General features: G+C 45.4%; 1 protein-coding gene across 1 annotated transcript in view; it reads left to right on the plus strand.

Annotated features, from left to right (window-relative positions):
* The window catches only part of UBE3C (ubiquitin protein ligase E3C), a 118,006-nt gene extending 102,992 nt beyond the window's left edge, over positions 1 to 15,014 (plus strand). The window contains exons 22-23 of the mRNA XM_002925260.4: positions 6,551 to 6,681; positions 14,013 to 15,014. Coding sequence (XP_002925306.2) covers positions 6,551 to 6,681; positions 14,013 to 14,183 — 302 coding nt within the window. The 3' untranslated portion in view covers positions 14,184 to 15,014. The remainder of the gene's footprint in view (positions 1 to 6,550; positions 6,682 to 14,012) is intronic.
* Positions 15,015 to 15,092: the final 78 nt, after the last annotated feature.

Below are 15,092 nucleotides of genomic sequence, written 5' to 3' on the forward strand. Positions count from 1 at the left end.
AACAACATTAGCTGTCAGAGATATAATAAGATTGTTCAGAGGTGGAATTGGCGTATCTTTTGGGCATTTTTTTTTTTTAAGATTTTATTTATTATTTATTTGACAGAGATAGAGACAGCCAGTGAGAGAGGGAACACAAGCAGGGGGAGTGGGAGAGGAAGAAGCAGGCTCATAGCAGAGGAGCCCGATGTGGGGCTCGATCCCATCACGCCGGGATCACGCCCTGAGCCGAAGGCAGACGCTTAACCGCTGTGCCACCCAGGCGCCCCTTGGGCATTCTTTTTTAAAAATTAACCTCATATATACTTAGGAATAGTGAAAAGAGAAAAAAAGTCATCCTTAATCACTGTAATTTTGGTGAGTTTTCGTAGTCTGTCATTCTAGTTTGTGGTGATAGTGATTTATAGTATACATTCTGTTTGTTTCACATCAGAAATAAAAAAAATCATTTCCAGCAGACAGCCTCTCCTCTGCTGCTCTGTCCTCCCTTGAGGTATATTCAATAAACATCAATCTCCTTTTTTAAAGTGTGTGTGTATATATATATATATATATATATTTCCAAGCTGTTATTCTTCTTGCAATTAATTTTTGAGATTAAATAGATATGTATGATTTATTTAACCTTCCACTATAATAAATAATTTTGCATATATTTCTAGGTGTAAAGTCTTTTTTTTTTTCTTAATGAGAAAAACCCAGAAGTTAAATTGCTTATTAAAGGGTGTGACAACTTCAGGGGTGAGATTAGGATGAGTAGGACTCAAGGGGAAAATGTGGCAAGTAGTATTTAACATTTAGGATGTGGCGTATATTCTTGAGTTTGGCTGAGGATAATTCCACCCTTTCAGTCTTTTTTTCTCATCCGTAGGAAACTGTCCAAATCTTAAATACATATTATAAAAATCTGTAGTTGTGAGCCATTGATTCTTATCTTTATTGTGCACATGGACATTTTAAAGTATTTTATTTTTTTATTATTTTTTTCCCAAAGATTTTGTTTGTTTGTATGAGAGAGAGCATGAGAGTGCGAGTTGGAGAGGAGCAGACAGAGGGGGCCAAGCAGACTCTATGCTGAGCGTGGGGCCCCACGTGGGGCTCGACACAGGGCTCGATCCCAGGACCCCATGAATGTGACCCAAGCTGAAACCAGGAGTTGGGTGCTTAACTGACGGGGCCACCCAGGTGCCCCTAGAGTATTTTGTACCCGTGCGCCCGGCTGGCTCAGTGGGTAGAACATGTGACTCCTGATCTCAGGGTTGTGGGTTTGAGCCCCACACTGGGGGTAGAGATTACTTTTTAAAGAAATAAAATATAATATAAAAAATGTTTTGTATATCTTAGAAAATTTAAAATATATCCTTAAATAAAGGTGATGATCAACAGTGCGTGCATGTGATACCACGTCTTTGGAGATGGGATTGAGCTCTAAGCAAAAGTGCTAAGTGGGATGACGAGGCATCTTTGCTTCTGTGAAGTGTTATTTATCCCTTTCTTTATTATCTGTTATACGCTGCATAACTCACTTTTCAAACCAGAAGACTTTAGAGTCATTTCAGTGTTGGGCACCTGGCTGGCTCCGTGGGTGGAGCGTGCGACTGTTGATCTCTTGGGGTCATGAGTTCAAGCCCCACATGGGCGTGGAGCCTACTTAAAAAAGTTAAAAATTAAAAAAATTTAAAATCACTTTGTTTTCGTAAAATGATTATAGTCATTTACAATTAATGAAATTACAGGAGACTTTTCTTCATAGTCCTTCTCTCTTTTCTAAATATAATGAAATGAATATTTCTCTCAGAACAGTATTTAAGCCTTAAAAACATATCCTGTACAGGAGTTCCAGCTACAGCTGAGTAAGGAGAGGATTTCTCTCCTCAAAGATTGCTATTAGCCTGATATCAAAAGCAAACAACAGTAACACAAGAAAATAATAGATTTAATATCCCCCAGGAACATAGATGGAAAAATCCTCAAAATATTAGCAAACTGATTCCAGCAGCTACGTAGTATTTACCCCATGAATGCAAGGTTAATTTAACATCTAGAAGTGTATTGATGTGATATGCAGTGTTGGCAATAAAAGAACAAAACCCATATAGTCATCTCAGTAGATGCAGAAGGAGAAAGAAGAGAGCAGTGCAGCCCTTGAGCCTCTCAGCGTCTCCCACGCGTTCAGGACGAAGACCCTCAGGAAACGAGGAGCAGAAGGGAGCTCACCCTGATACAGGACACGTACGGAAACTTCATAGCTGCCGGCACACCGGTGGAAGGTTAAAGGCTACCTGCTTAAGTCAGAGGCACTTGACCGGGGTTTCTAGCTAGTACAATAAGGCGAGAGCGAGGAGAGGAAGGAGAAAAACATCCAGGTTGGAAAAGAAAAGTGAAAGAAGTAAAACTGGGGGCACCTGGGGGGCTCAGTCAGTTAAGTGTCTCCGACTCTTGGTTTCAGCTCAGGTCATGGTCTCAGGGTTGTAAGTTCAAGCCCCGTGTTGGGCTCTATGCTAGGTGTAGTGCCTACTTAAGATTCTCTGACCCTCTCCTGTCCCTCTGCCCCTCGACCCCCAAAAAAGGAAGTAAGACTTTCTTCACAGGTAGCTTGACAACAAAATGAGAACTAAAAAACCATTCCAGCACAAATCAGTACACACAAACCAATTTTGTTTTTATGTGCAGTCCGAGAGTGGGATTGCTTGGACAGCTCCATTCAGAGTAGCGTCAAAAAGAATAAACTGCCAACACAGCAAAGTAAGTGTACATGCAAGACCCGTACGCTGCAGACTGTACGACACAACTGAGAGGAGGTGGAGAGAGCCCTTCGTCATGGATCGGAGGACTCCGTGTCGTCAAGGTGTAATTCTCTTCAAGTTAATCTGCGGATTCAGTGCAACCCCTATCAAAATCCTAGCAACCCTGTTTGTAGAAATCAACAGGTTGATTTTAACATTCATTTGGAAATGTAAAAGACCTAAAACAGCTGGAACGGTTTTGTAGAAGGACAAAGTTACAGGAGTTACACTGTGATTCAAACCTACTGTAAGGCCACAGCAGTCAAGACATTGTGGTATTGGCACAAGGATTGGCGTAGTGATTGATGGAACATAATTAGGAGTTCAGAAACAAATGCTTATATTTACGGTCCGCTGACCATTCGCTTGACGATACAGTAGTGCGGGGACCACATTCACATGAGCTTAGACCTTTACCTCCCACCATATGCAGAAATTAGCCCAACAGGATCGGAGTCCTATAGGTAAAACCCAAAACTGTGAAACCTCCAAAAGAACATGAAGGAGAAAATCTGCGTGGCTTTTGGATTAGATGGCATTTTTGGTTGTACAGCAAAAGCAGGAGCCAGAAAAAAGAATCGATAGAAACTTGGACTCCTAATATTAAAGCTTTTGTGCTTCAGAAGGTGCTGTTAAGAAAATGAAAAGACAAGCCACAGATTGGGAGAAACTGTGTTCAGGTAATGTGTATAATATATATATAAAGAATACCTACAACTTAGTAAGACAAGCAATTGAATTTAAAAACATGGCCCAAAAAAAGTTTCACCTAAGAATATACATATAAATGGCCAGTAAGCGATCAGCACAGGAACAGTGTTTGACGCAGAATCGGATCCTAATGAGAGATTACTACATACCCGCTAGAAAGACGGTCATCAAACAGATGGTACCAAGTATTAGTGACTACATGGAGAAATTGGAGCCCTCCTGACTGAATGTAAAATGGTAGAGCCTCTTTGGAAAAGTTCACCGTGATTTAAAAAACGGTTATACTCCCACATCACACCATATAGAAAAATGAACCCCAAGTGGGTCAACAGCCTTAATGTAGGACCTAAAAGCATAAAACTCTTAGGAGAAAACGGGTAAGTCTTTATGATCTTGGATTTGACATTGGATTCCTAGATATGATGCCAAAAGCATGAGCAAAAAAAGAAAAAAATATAAATTGGGCTTCATCAAAACTGTAAACTTTGTACATCAAAAGACATTATCAAGAAAGTAAAAAGACCACTACAGAAGGAGAGAATATTTGGAAATCATATATATATGTATTCAGAATATATAAAGAACTCTTACAACTCTTACAAGAAGATGACAAGCCCATTCAAAAATGGGAGAAGGACGTGAATAGACATTTCTCCAAAGAAGATACACAAACAGCCAGTAATCTCACGGAGATGTGCAGCGTGACTGATCATTAGGGAGATGCAGCTCAGAACAGCAGTGAAACAGTTCCCACGTCCGTGAAGACGCCTGTGCACAGGCACCATATAGAGAGTAACGGGTCGGCAAGGACGTGGAGAAGTTGGAACCCGTGGGAGTTGCTGGCATGGGTGTAAATAAAGTAGCCACTGTGGAAAATGGCTCAGTGGCTCCCCAGGAAGCTAAACAGAGACTCAGCGTACGACCCAGAATTCTACTCTGAAGTGTATGCCCAAAGGCATTGGAAGCAGGGACTGAAACACGTACTTGCACAGACGTGTTCACACAGCATTCTTCACAGGCGCCCAGAGGTGGGAACAGCCGTGTCCTTCCGCGGATGGATGGCGGAGCAGCTGTGGTCTGTGCGCACATACGGTGGGGTATCACGACGTCTTGGACAGAAATGAAGTACTGCCGCTACGACAGGGATGACTCTGGAAAGTGTGCTGAGATAAACCAGACCCAAGGAAGGACATGTATTATGTGATTCAGCTTCTGTGAAATACCTGGAATGGGCAAATTCTCAAAGCCTGAAAGCAGGTTAGAGGTCACTGGGGCTGGGGAAGGGGCAATGGGGACTCACTGCTTAATAGAGTTTCTGTTTGTGATGACATTTTGTAGGAAATAGCAGTGGTGGCTTGAGATTCCCTCCCTCTACCCCTCCCCATGCTGCGCTCACTTGCTTGCTCTCTTTCTCTCTCGAATCTTTTTTTCTTTTTCTTTTTTTTTAATGTTTAGGGGCGCCTGGGTGGCTCAGTTGGTGAAGCATCTGCCTTCAGCTCAGGTCATGATCCCAGGGTCCTGGGATAGAGCCCCGCATCGGGCTCCCTGCTCAGGGGGGAGTCTGCTTCTTCTGCCCCGCCCCCTCCACTCTTTTACTCTCGCTCTCCTCACTCTCTCTCAAATAAATAAATAAAATCTTAGAAAAAAAAAAGAAAGGTTTAAATGGTGAAATTTATGTTCTGTATTTTACCACAATTTGAAGAACCCTGTGCAGACTCTGTCCTATCAAGTGCTGTTTCCCGAGCTTTCCTGCGAAGTGACTGACGAGGTTTTGGAGCTGGAGCGCGGTGTAGACGGTGTAGATGGTGTAGGCGGTGTAGGCGGCAGCGATGTCGGCATGTTCTCCCACGTGGACAAGCCATCGCTGTGTGCGCACCTCCAGGGACCATGTACGGCCATTGTCTGCAGGGAACGTGGGATTCGTTTGAGGAAGTGGGGGTGTTCCAAAGGGGACTGTGGCCGTGGTTGCAAAACTCTAAATTTGCTAACATCGTTTACATAAATATATCAATATGCATATATTTACATGTACATAAATGTATGCCTGTATCTCTCCTTTCTGTCATTAATTTTTATTGCTGTAAGTTCGAACTCTGATGTTTATGTAAAGGCAGATAATACCTAAGGTCACTCTGTCCCCACTATCAAGTCATAAGTTTAAAAAAATGAAATCAATCCAACCTTTCCTTTGCCAAGAAATTGCCTTGGGTTGTTTGCATTACCCTATCTGCACTGAAAGCTTATACCTTTAATGATCTTAGCTATTCCAGTAAATAGGTTTTAAAATATTATCATATTCATTTTGGTGCCAATTAATGCACTTAAGATATTTTATCGATGTTATTTCTATAGTATATTAACAATGAGGGAACAATATAGAGCAATTATTTCAGTCTTAGGAAGCACTTAACTAGATTAAAAGCTGTAAGTAGCAGATATTACACTTGAGAATAGTGGTCTCATCGTGTGCTGGTCTGTACCTACTGTTACAAGGACAGGTGATAAAATGAATTTAGACACTAAGATCACGTTGGCAAAATAACTAGTTCTATTAGAAATAACCCCAAACCGTGCTGTTTTCAGGTATTTGGCTCTCATATAAACCCTTCATTAGTTAGGGTCTGCTACTCAACAGAGGTTGGTTTTTAACCCCCAGCAGAGTTCGTAAAACTCAGACCCCTTCGCAGCATCCTTTGCTGCCAGGGCTCATCCTCGTTCTGGTCTTTGGTATTTGGATCCTTCAGAGGTTCCTGTCTCCCTCACGTGCTTGTCCATCATCTCCCAGGAGCAGAATGAACAGTGTTTCTAGGGGCACCTGGCTGGCTCCGTGCTGAGTCAGGGTTGTGGGTTCAAGCCCCATGCTGGGCGTGGAGCCTACTTAAAAAAACAGAAAGGTGTCTCTACAGTTGGCTCTCAGCCCTGAGCTGGCGTCCATCACTGGCGGAGGGCCGGGAATGAACCACGCTTGCCGGTTTCTGGCTCTGGCGTTGTTAGGAGAGTTCCACGTTGCGGTGACCTGGTTTGTGATAAGACACTCGTTCCTGTTACCGTAGGAGGCTATTCCGCCGACCACCCTGTGATCAGAGTCTTCTGGAGAGTCGTGGAAGGATTCACGGACGAAGAAAAGCGCAAGCTGCTCAAGTTCGTCACGAGCTGCTCCCGACCCCCCCTCCTGGGGTTTAAGGTACGCAGCGTCTGTGCCGTCCGCTTGTCAGCAGGACAGGCCGCAGGACGCGGGGTGGGACGCAGCGACGTCGTGCGCTGCCCGCAGTTCTCGGGGGGTAGCCTTTACGGTGAGGTGCTTGTAACAGCAGCGTTTTCTGTGTTTGTAGCTACACTAAGTATTTCAGCCGCGTCACTCAGGTACTGGTTGTTCAGTGATTTCACGGTGCCGGTCCCGCGCCGACGTGCTGGTGCGGCGGCTGGGATCGGGGCGGCCTGTGACCAGGGCCTGCAGACTGGGGGGCCCTGGGCTGGGCTCGCTGGGATGCAAAGTACCATCTCCTCAGTTGTACTACTGAACTGAAGAAAACACAAGCTACAAATTGGGATGTAGTGTGTTTGGGGAGAATAACGTAGGAGCAAAAGTGCGGTTGGCCTTTGAACGGCGTGGGGTTAGGGGCGCTGACCCCACCCCGTGCAGTAGAAAATCCACAGGTAACTTTTGACGCTTCAGAAACTTAACTACTAACAGCCCGCTCTTGACGGGAAGCCTTACCAATAACGTTAACACACGTCTTACATGTTGTATGTATTATATTCTGCATTCTTACAGTAAAGAAAGCTATAGGAAAGGAAATGTTGAAACCGTGAGAGAAAGTATCTTTCTGGTACTGATCTGTATTTATCAAAAAAAATCTGCATATAAGTGGATTCGTGCAGTTCAAACCAGTATTGTTCAAGGGTCAGTGGTATATATTTCCCTGGTTGTTCCATTACTTATTTTATGTTCTTATCATTTCTGATAATTAGTGATCACCTCATTAATTCAGCTTAATATTTTTAGCAATTAAAATTGGTTAGGGGACAGTTAGTGGTTCCTTTATTCATTGTCAATTAAAATAAAGCAGTATTAATAGTTTAAAACACATAATGGTGTGTGTATATATATATAAAATATAGAAGAATATCAAATTAGATAAGCATTGAATGTTGCTTGTGCTGGCAGAACTTAGAGGCATGTACTTTCCAATAACCTTCAATGAGTGAGTTATATAGGAGTTATTCTTTTCTTTAAATTTTTACTTTGAAATTATTGTTAAAGTATAGAAAAGTTGTGAGAATTGAACAAAGAATTTCTGGTATGTAAATTGCAGTTCAATCAAGCTATTTTTATGTATTTTATTTATTTTATTTTTACTTATATATATTTTTAGAGAGGGAGAGAGGGGGTTGGGGGCAGAGGGAGAGAGAGAATCTCAAGCAGACTCCACACCCAGCACAAAGGCTGACTCGGGGCTCCGTCTCACAACCCAGAGATCATGACCTGAGCCAAAGTCAAGAATCAGGCTGTTTTTAAAAATTGACCTCAGTAGGGGCGCCTGGCTGGTTCAGTCAGTGGAGCATGTGACTCTTGATCTTGGGGTTGTGAGTTCGAGCCCCACGTTGGGTGTAGAGATTACTTAAAAATTTTAAAAATCTTTTTAAAAAGTTGACTCTCAGTCGCTTCATACAACGTCGCAGTAGTGCCATCAGAGCTAGAGCCGTAACGTGGAGAAGTGGGAGAGGGGTGTGGCATGAGTGCTGGGGTTTTATTGTTCACAAGACTTGGGTTATGGACAGTGTCGTAGTTTGGAAGCAGTGAATAATTTTCAGTGACATTAGCACTAAAGTCACTCCTCTGTCTTCCCAAGTATCAGAGGAGGAAAATAAGCATGCCCAACAAGACAAAAAGAACCCACTTCATTAAGCAGACACAGAAAGCACTAGAATCATGAAATAGACACGTAACATTAATGGGAGGAGGCTGAATCATTACAACAATGACTGTACGGAGAACAGACTCGTCTGTTAAGGGGAAAACCTGTCAGATGGGGTTAAAACCTCTGCTGTGCACGAGCGTCACCTAAACAAAGTGGTTCAGAAGGTGGAGTGATGTTCCTGGTTTGCCGTGTGACCACCTGCTCTCAACCCTAGAAGAATGGGATGGTTTTATGCACCGGCACACGTGACCAGATATGAAAACAGGCCTCTGTGAATCTAAAGAAAATCAGGCAACAGCCCGAAAGAAACATGTCTTTTGGTTCCTCTTGGGTGTGTCGTAAAGTTTGGGGATGTCACCGTGTTGGGGCCTGGAGAGCGGGAAGAATGTGGGGAAGGCATACGAGTGCACAAACCAGTGGGACCAGGGAGAGGATCTTCTGGGGGCCAAGTTTTATCACCTAGTCATGTGAACAGTCCTTTAAGTTAAATTCTTACATACTAAGATCGTAATACAGTTAGCTAGTTTTATCAGCAACCCTTATTATGAGAGACCAGGCTTCTAGAATCTTCCACTTTCAAAATGACACCAAACCTAGAGATGAGAAAATTAAGGACGTAGTTTCACGAAAGGAAATTTGGAAGACCTACTCCTATCAAAACTGAGTGGAGGACCCAGAGATTTCTGCCAGCCTCTGATTAATTTAGTCCAGGGCCAGTAAGAATTAGGGGTGTTGCTGGAAGGGGAAGGTTCCGGAGATTTTGGCAGCCAGTGGAGGAGTCTGTGTTAAAAGGCCTGTGGGAGTGTTGGCAAGTTGAGAGGGAAGGAGGAGTGAGGGGTTTACATTAGCTTTTAAAATCCCACGTGGATCCGTAGTGAGCACGCTCTTGTCCCCTGTGGGTGGCCCCACACATTCATAACTCTGCTGTCATTAGACCCTGAAAAATACTTGGGGAAGCTCTGAGACACGCTTTCTGTGTTAGATTTTTTTTCAAGGATCTAAAATATATTAAATGTGAAATTTAATTTAGAGTTTTCAAGTATCTTTGCGGTTGTCCTAAGTTAGGCTCCAAAGGTGGAAAAAATCACCTTAATATTTGTGCTTTCTAGTTGGCTTGCCATGCCTGGTGAGAGCGTCCTTCAGTCCAAGTCCTATAAAGAGCAAAGGCAAACTCTCATAATTTAAAAGTTACGAAACTCCTTGGATTATTGGAGAAGAATAGCGTCTGCTAAAGCTAATTAAAGTTTAATATGTTCAATGAATGTGATTGTTACAGACAAAAAAATCATTAAAGCGCTGTAGAAAATTGTTAAGTTGCCATCGGGCCACATAACAAATTGATGATTTTTCTCACTCTGAATTAATGCAGATTCCCGTTGTGCTCTATTTAATTATGCACAAAATGGTGCCCTTGACTCAGATTTCAATGAAGAACTTCATTTTTTTTACTTTTAAGACTCCGAGGAGGAAATTCAATTAGCATTATGAAAGAAACACTAAAATGGGGCATTTAATTCAAAATGTATTTCAGGCTCTTCCCATTTAGCCAGTCACTCACCTTTCCCCTGTGCTCGCAGACTCTGCCTTCAGAGGTCCTTTTGTGTTTCAAAATGTGATGTTTTCATTTTAGTTTATTCAAGCATTTGAGAAAATTATTGCCCTTCATGTACTCAGAATGTGAAATAATGAATGTAATTAATGTGCTGTTTCTCTTTTGGTTCCTGTTCTGACACTTTTATGAGACACTTAAAATAGCATATGAACTATAATTTTTTAAAAGACAGTGGTTTTTAGCACATATTATATGCCACGTGTACTGTTTAAATGAAGTTTTTAATTTAACAGTGAGAAATGTACAAAGGCTGATAGTGTGTTAAGTCTTGAGTCAGCATTTTGTGGGCTCTGCTGTTCCTCAGTTTTGCCCACATTGTAAAGTCGTGCTAAACTCAACATACAGGGGCGCCTGGGTGGCTCAGTCGTTAAGCATCTGTGTTCGGCTCAGGGCATGATCCCAGAGTCCTGGGATCAAGCCCCACATCAGGCTCCTCTGCTGGAAGCCTGCTTCTTCCTCTCCCACTCCCCCTGCTTGTGTTCCCTCTCTTCGCTGGCTGTCTCTCTCTCTGTCAAATAAATAAATAAAATCTAAAAAAAAAAAAAACTCAACATACAAATGAAATAAGACCCACTGAGAAGCAGTTTGGAGCCAGTTGGGTGCCTGCCGTGCTGGGCGGCAGGGTACATGCAGCTGGCTCCAGGGGTCCCCGTACGAGCAAGGACATTAGTTCTGTTCTCTCATTTGCACGACAGTGGTTAGTAGGTAATTATTTTCTATACTCTTTGCTTATAATTCTTAAATATAATTTAAGGTAATTATGTGCTCAGTTTTATAGCCTTTTTTTCGCTAAACATTATATCAGGATCATTTTTCCTCATATTAAAACATTCTTGAAATATTTTTAGTAAACTTCCTAATGTCCCATCATGCAAATTGACCACAATTGACTTACTGTTTCTTATTAGTTGTTCACAGCTCTTCCTTCCTTATGATGCTAGGAACATCCTTGTGCCTAAATCGTGATCTGTATCTCTGGTTGTCTGCTTAGGACGCAGTCCTGGAAGTGGAGGTCAGAGGATGTGCGTGTGTCTAGGCTCCCGAGCCCACCGCCAGACTGGCCTCGCGGGCAGTTAGGCCAGGCTACGCCTTGGAGAGGAGGATTCCGCTAGACAGTGCTAGCGGGTGTTGGTGTGAGCCTTCGCTCACAGGTGTCTTGTCACAGCTCCGAGGAGGAAGCATGTGACAGGTGTACAGGCACTGACCCGGGGGTGGAACCATCCTGGCTCCAGATACCAGCCGGGCGCCTGTGGGGGGCCCTGTTTCTGGTACAGTGAGGGGTGCAGCAGCTAGTTGGGGGTCTGAAATCCTGTAGCAGTGGGGCTAAAACCATGCTGGCCTGAGAGTTGGCAGATTCAGGCTTTCAGGAGGAAGACAGTCTCCACTTCGTTGGGCTCCTGTTGGAGGAGAACACGGCATTCGCTTCTGAATGTCTAATGGCGTTTGTGTGTAAGAGGGAGAGAGAGTCCCTGGTCATTTGTAGCTGTCGAAGAGCTGGCCTTTCCAGGGGTCTCACACTCAGCCCGCCTGACCAGGTCAACCTACAGATACCCACATCTGCACAAGGGTGAGGTGACTGAGCACGGGCGCACCCACAGCATCATTATTTGTAAAACTAATAAAATAACGTAACTGTCCAGCGACAAGTGGTGCTGCAGACATCTAGTAGAATACCGTACAGCCTCAAAGAAGGAGGGAACCGGATTGACACAGAAAGATCGTAAAGACAGAGTATCCCGTGAACAGTGATCGGGGTCCCCAACAGTGTACGTATGGTGCCAGCGTTTTCTGTTTTAAAGTGGGGAGGGAGAGAATACTTTCTTGTCTGTGCACGAATCTCTGTGGGAAGGTGCTTAAGACCCGGAGCACGGCTGCTCGAGGGCCGGGAGCCGGCAGCTGGGGGGAGAGGGTCTGCGCTGTGCCTGAGAAAACAGCAGAGCGGCACCAGCACGTCTAAAACATAGGCGCTTAGTGCCTCCGTAGCACCAGCGCTCCGGGGACAAGCGAGCCACGCCGTCCTCTCTTGGACCTTGTCGCTTGCTTCATGGAGGAGCCGGGTTGCTCCTTTGTCTTGTGAAACTGGTCCTTTAGGGGATCACCAGACTCCAGATTTTTTGGCGGTAACGTTGCATAGATGACGTCGTCTGCTTTCATCATCTCCATCAGCGACAGAGACCCAGTGTCTGTGAGTCGGCGACTGGGGGGGCCGCGACTGGTGTGCGGCTCGGTGCGCGGGCTGCGGAGGCCCCGTGCGGCCACGGCCTGGACGCGCTCCTCCGCGTGCTTGTAAAGCAGCCGTGTTCCAGCTGCTGCCGCTCTTCATTTCTTAGCTGAAATGTCCTCTGAAGAAAACCTTTATTTTTCCTCATCAATTATTTGGTTACCCCGCGGACTCTGTGCAGAAATGGTAGAGTAGATTGCAGTCGCTGTCCACGTACCAGCTTTCGGAACACCGAGTGGGTTAACTAACACTTCCTAGAGCCAGCCGTACGTTGGGCCCCTCTACCATCACCACAGACTCACGGGCTTTGACGTTTTATGTGTTTCGGTCGCTTACAAGTATTCCTTTTCACATTCGGAGCGTGCATCTGTGTGCCCGTAACCCAGGGAGTGCAGGGTGGCTGGCTTTCTGGTGTGACACATGGTGACATCTGTCAGGTGCGTTTCCTGGCTTCACACGGAATCCCATATTTTCCCAAGGAGCCCCAGATTCCTTCCCATGAGAAATAGGTCTATAGAAACCAAAATCTGGGAGCTCGGGCTTTTCGTTGTCACATGTGGTCATTGTTTCCAGGCCTCGGAAACCATGGACAGCGTTAGGAAATGGGTGCGGGTTTTTTTCCCCTAAGAGGAAAATACATCACAAGTTCAAACTGACATTTCCAATTCAAATTGAGACTTTCAGGGTTTTTATTTCTTTGATTTTATATTTGGATTTTGTTTTACCAGTGATAATCGTGGTGTTAATTTCTCCTTTACTTCATCTCCTAGTGAGTCCTGGGGTCCCACAATCTGTGACAGTTCTGCACCGATGTACAGCAGTTCTGTAAAAGACCATAGTGGTTTTAGAACAAGTCTGCAGGGGTGGGGACGCCTGGGTGGGCTCCCTGCTTAGCGGGGAGCCTGCTTCTCCCTCTGCCCCTTCCCTGCTCACGCTCCAGCTCTCTCTCAAATAAATAAATCTTTTTTTTAAAGATTTTATGTATTTATTTGATAGAGAGCACAGAGGGAGAAGTGAAAGGGAGAAGCTGGCTCCCCACTGAGCAGGGAGCCCGATGCGGGGCTCGATTCCAGGACTGTGAGACCATGACCTGAGCCTAAGGCAGACGCTTCACTGACTGAGCCACCCAGGTGCCCCATAAATAAAATCGTAAAACAAACAAACAAACAAACAAACAAACAAAAAAACCACTCAGAGTAATGCCTCCCTGTGTGATTAAACCACCAGTGATAGGTTCCTTTCTGTAATTTTGCTTTTGATATTTTGAGATTGCTGTTTTCCTCCCCTTTTGAGTGAATTCAGTTTTTCTGTTGCGACGTCCGCGTGTCTCTGAGTTTGAAGAAGACGCCCTCTACCACTGTCCCTCCCCCCTGCTCCTTCCCCCGGGTGGCTTCTGTCTGTTTGAACATAAGCAAACAGGTGTATATATTCAAGTCTTCACCCTCGTACTTTCTTGAATTTTAAACAAATTTTTAAAAGACTAAAACACAAAACCGTGGAGGCCCTGCTCACTGGAGAGGTTATATTTCCCGTGAGTGGACGTTGTTCTTGTCCGTTTTCAAGCACGAAGTGGCAGTGTGCGGTACTCAGTATTCTGCAGAGCTCAGTCGGAGCGTCATAAAAAACCAGATGTCTTTTGGGAGAATGTGACCACAACAGCGTTTTACTGTTTGAAGCAGGCAAGTTTTGTGTGCTTTTAAAAAAATCCATTCAAGGCCGCCCTGTTAAAGCTGCGTCCTGCACACCTGCTGTCTTTTCAGGAGCTGTACCCCGCGTTCTGCATTCACAACGGAGGCTCTGACCTCGAGCGGCTCCCCACGGCCAGCACGTGCATGAACCTGCTGAAACTGCCCGAGTTCTATGACGAGACCCTTCTGCGGAGTAAGCTTCTCTACGCTATCGAGTGTGCCGCTGGCTTTGAGCTGAGCTGAGCGGACGCGGGAGCTGACCCCCGCAGAGGGGCTTCTAGTGCCTGCACCGCGGGCAGCACCCCGGCCGCCGAGGGCGCTGGGGCCGGACTCCTGCAGCTCTCCTGCGCCCCCCGTCCCTCACTCCCCCTCCTCCGTTCTCTAGATGGTCCGTTAAGTCACGGTCACTCACTTAGATGGACACTGCTTGTCAAGTAACTTAGAGTAACAAATGTTATGTGCCGCGTGGTTACTTTAGTAATTTTGCCAAGAAGAGCACAGTTTTAAGACTAGTGGCAACTCAGTGAAATTAACCAAAGATGAAGCTTTGGCTCTGCTGATGGACTTGAGCCTTCCTGAGCTGGGGGGCTCCTGGGGGGGCAGCGCGTTTGCTCGCTCTGCAGAGACGCCGGGTCTGAGAGGTGTTGTCGCGTCCTCTCGGGGCCCGCTGCTTCTCGTGTGGCTGAATTGTTTACAGTCCTAATTGTTAAAACTAAAGGCATTTTCTCTCCTGCTGCCTTTTCCCAAAGTGGTTAGGTTTGGCAAATATACAACAATGATAATATTTTATTTGTGCTTTTTAAGCCATTCCCCTGAACGGGACTAGCATGCTTGTGTCGGTTTACCACTGGCCGCACCATGGTGGTCGGGGTATCCCTGTGTGTGGGTGTGTGTGAGCGGAGACCTCATCCTTCTTCCGTTCCTGGCTCCATGTCGTGGCCGCAGAGCTTCCGGGAGAGGGGACGGGCTCGCCCGGTTCCCGCAGCACGCGCGGCCTGCGATCGGCGGCGACTCGGGAGAGCAGACACTGGCATCGGTTGGAGTCACTTGAACCAAAGTGGTGGGCTGTGGCTTTGCACGGGGCACGGCCTGCTGTGGCGGGGCCTCGAGGCCGCCCGCCCCCCTCCCCCGGGGCTGCGGCCGCCCCCCCTC

This window comes from Ailuropoda melanoleuca, chromosome 1, assembly GCF_002007445.2.
Source record: "Ailuropoda melanoleuca isolate Jingjing chromosome 1, ASM200744v2, whole genome shotgun sequence".
NCBI lineage: Eukaryota > Metazoa > Chordata > Mammalia > Carnivora > Ursidae > Ailuropoda > Ailuropoda melanoleuca.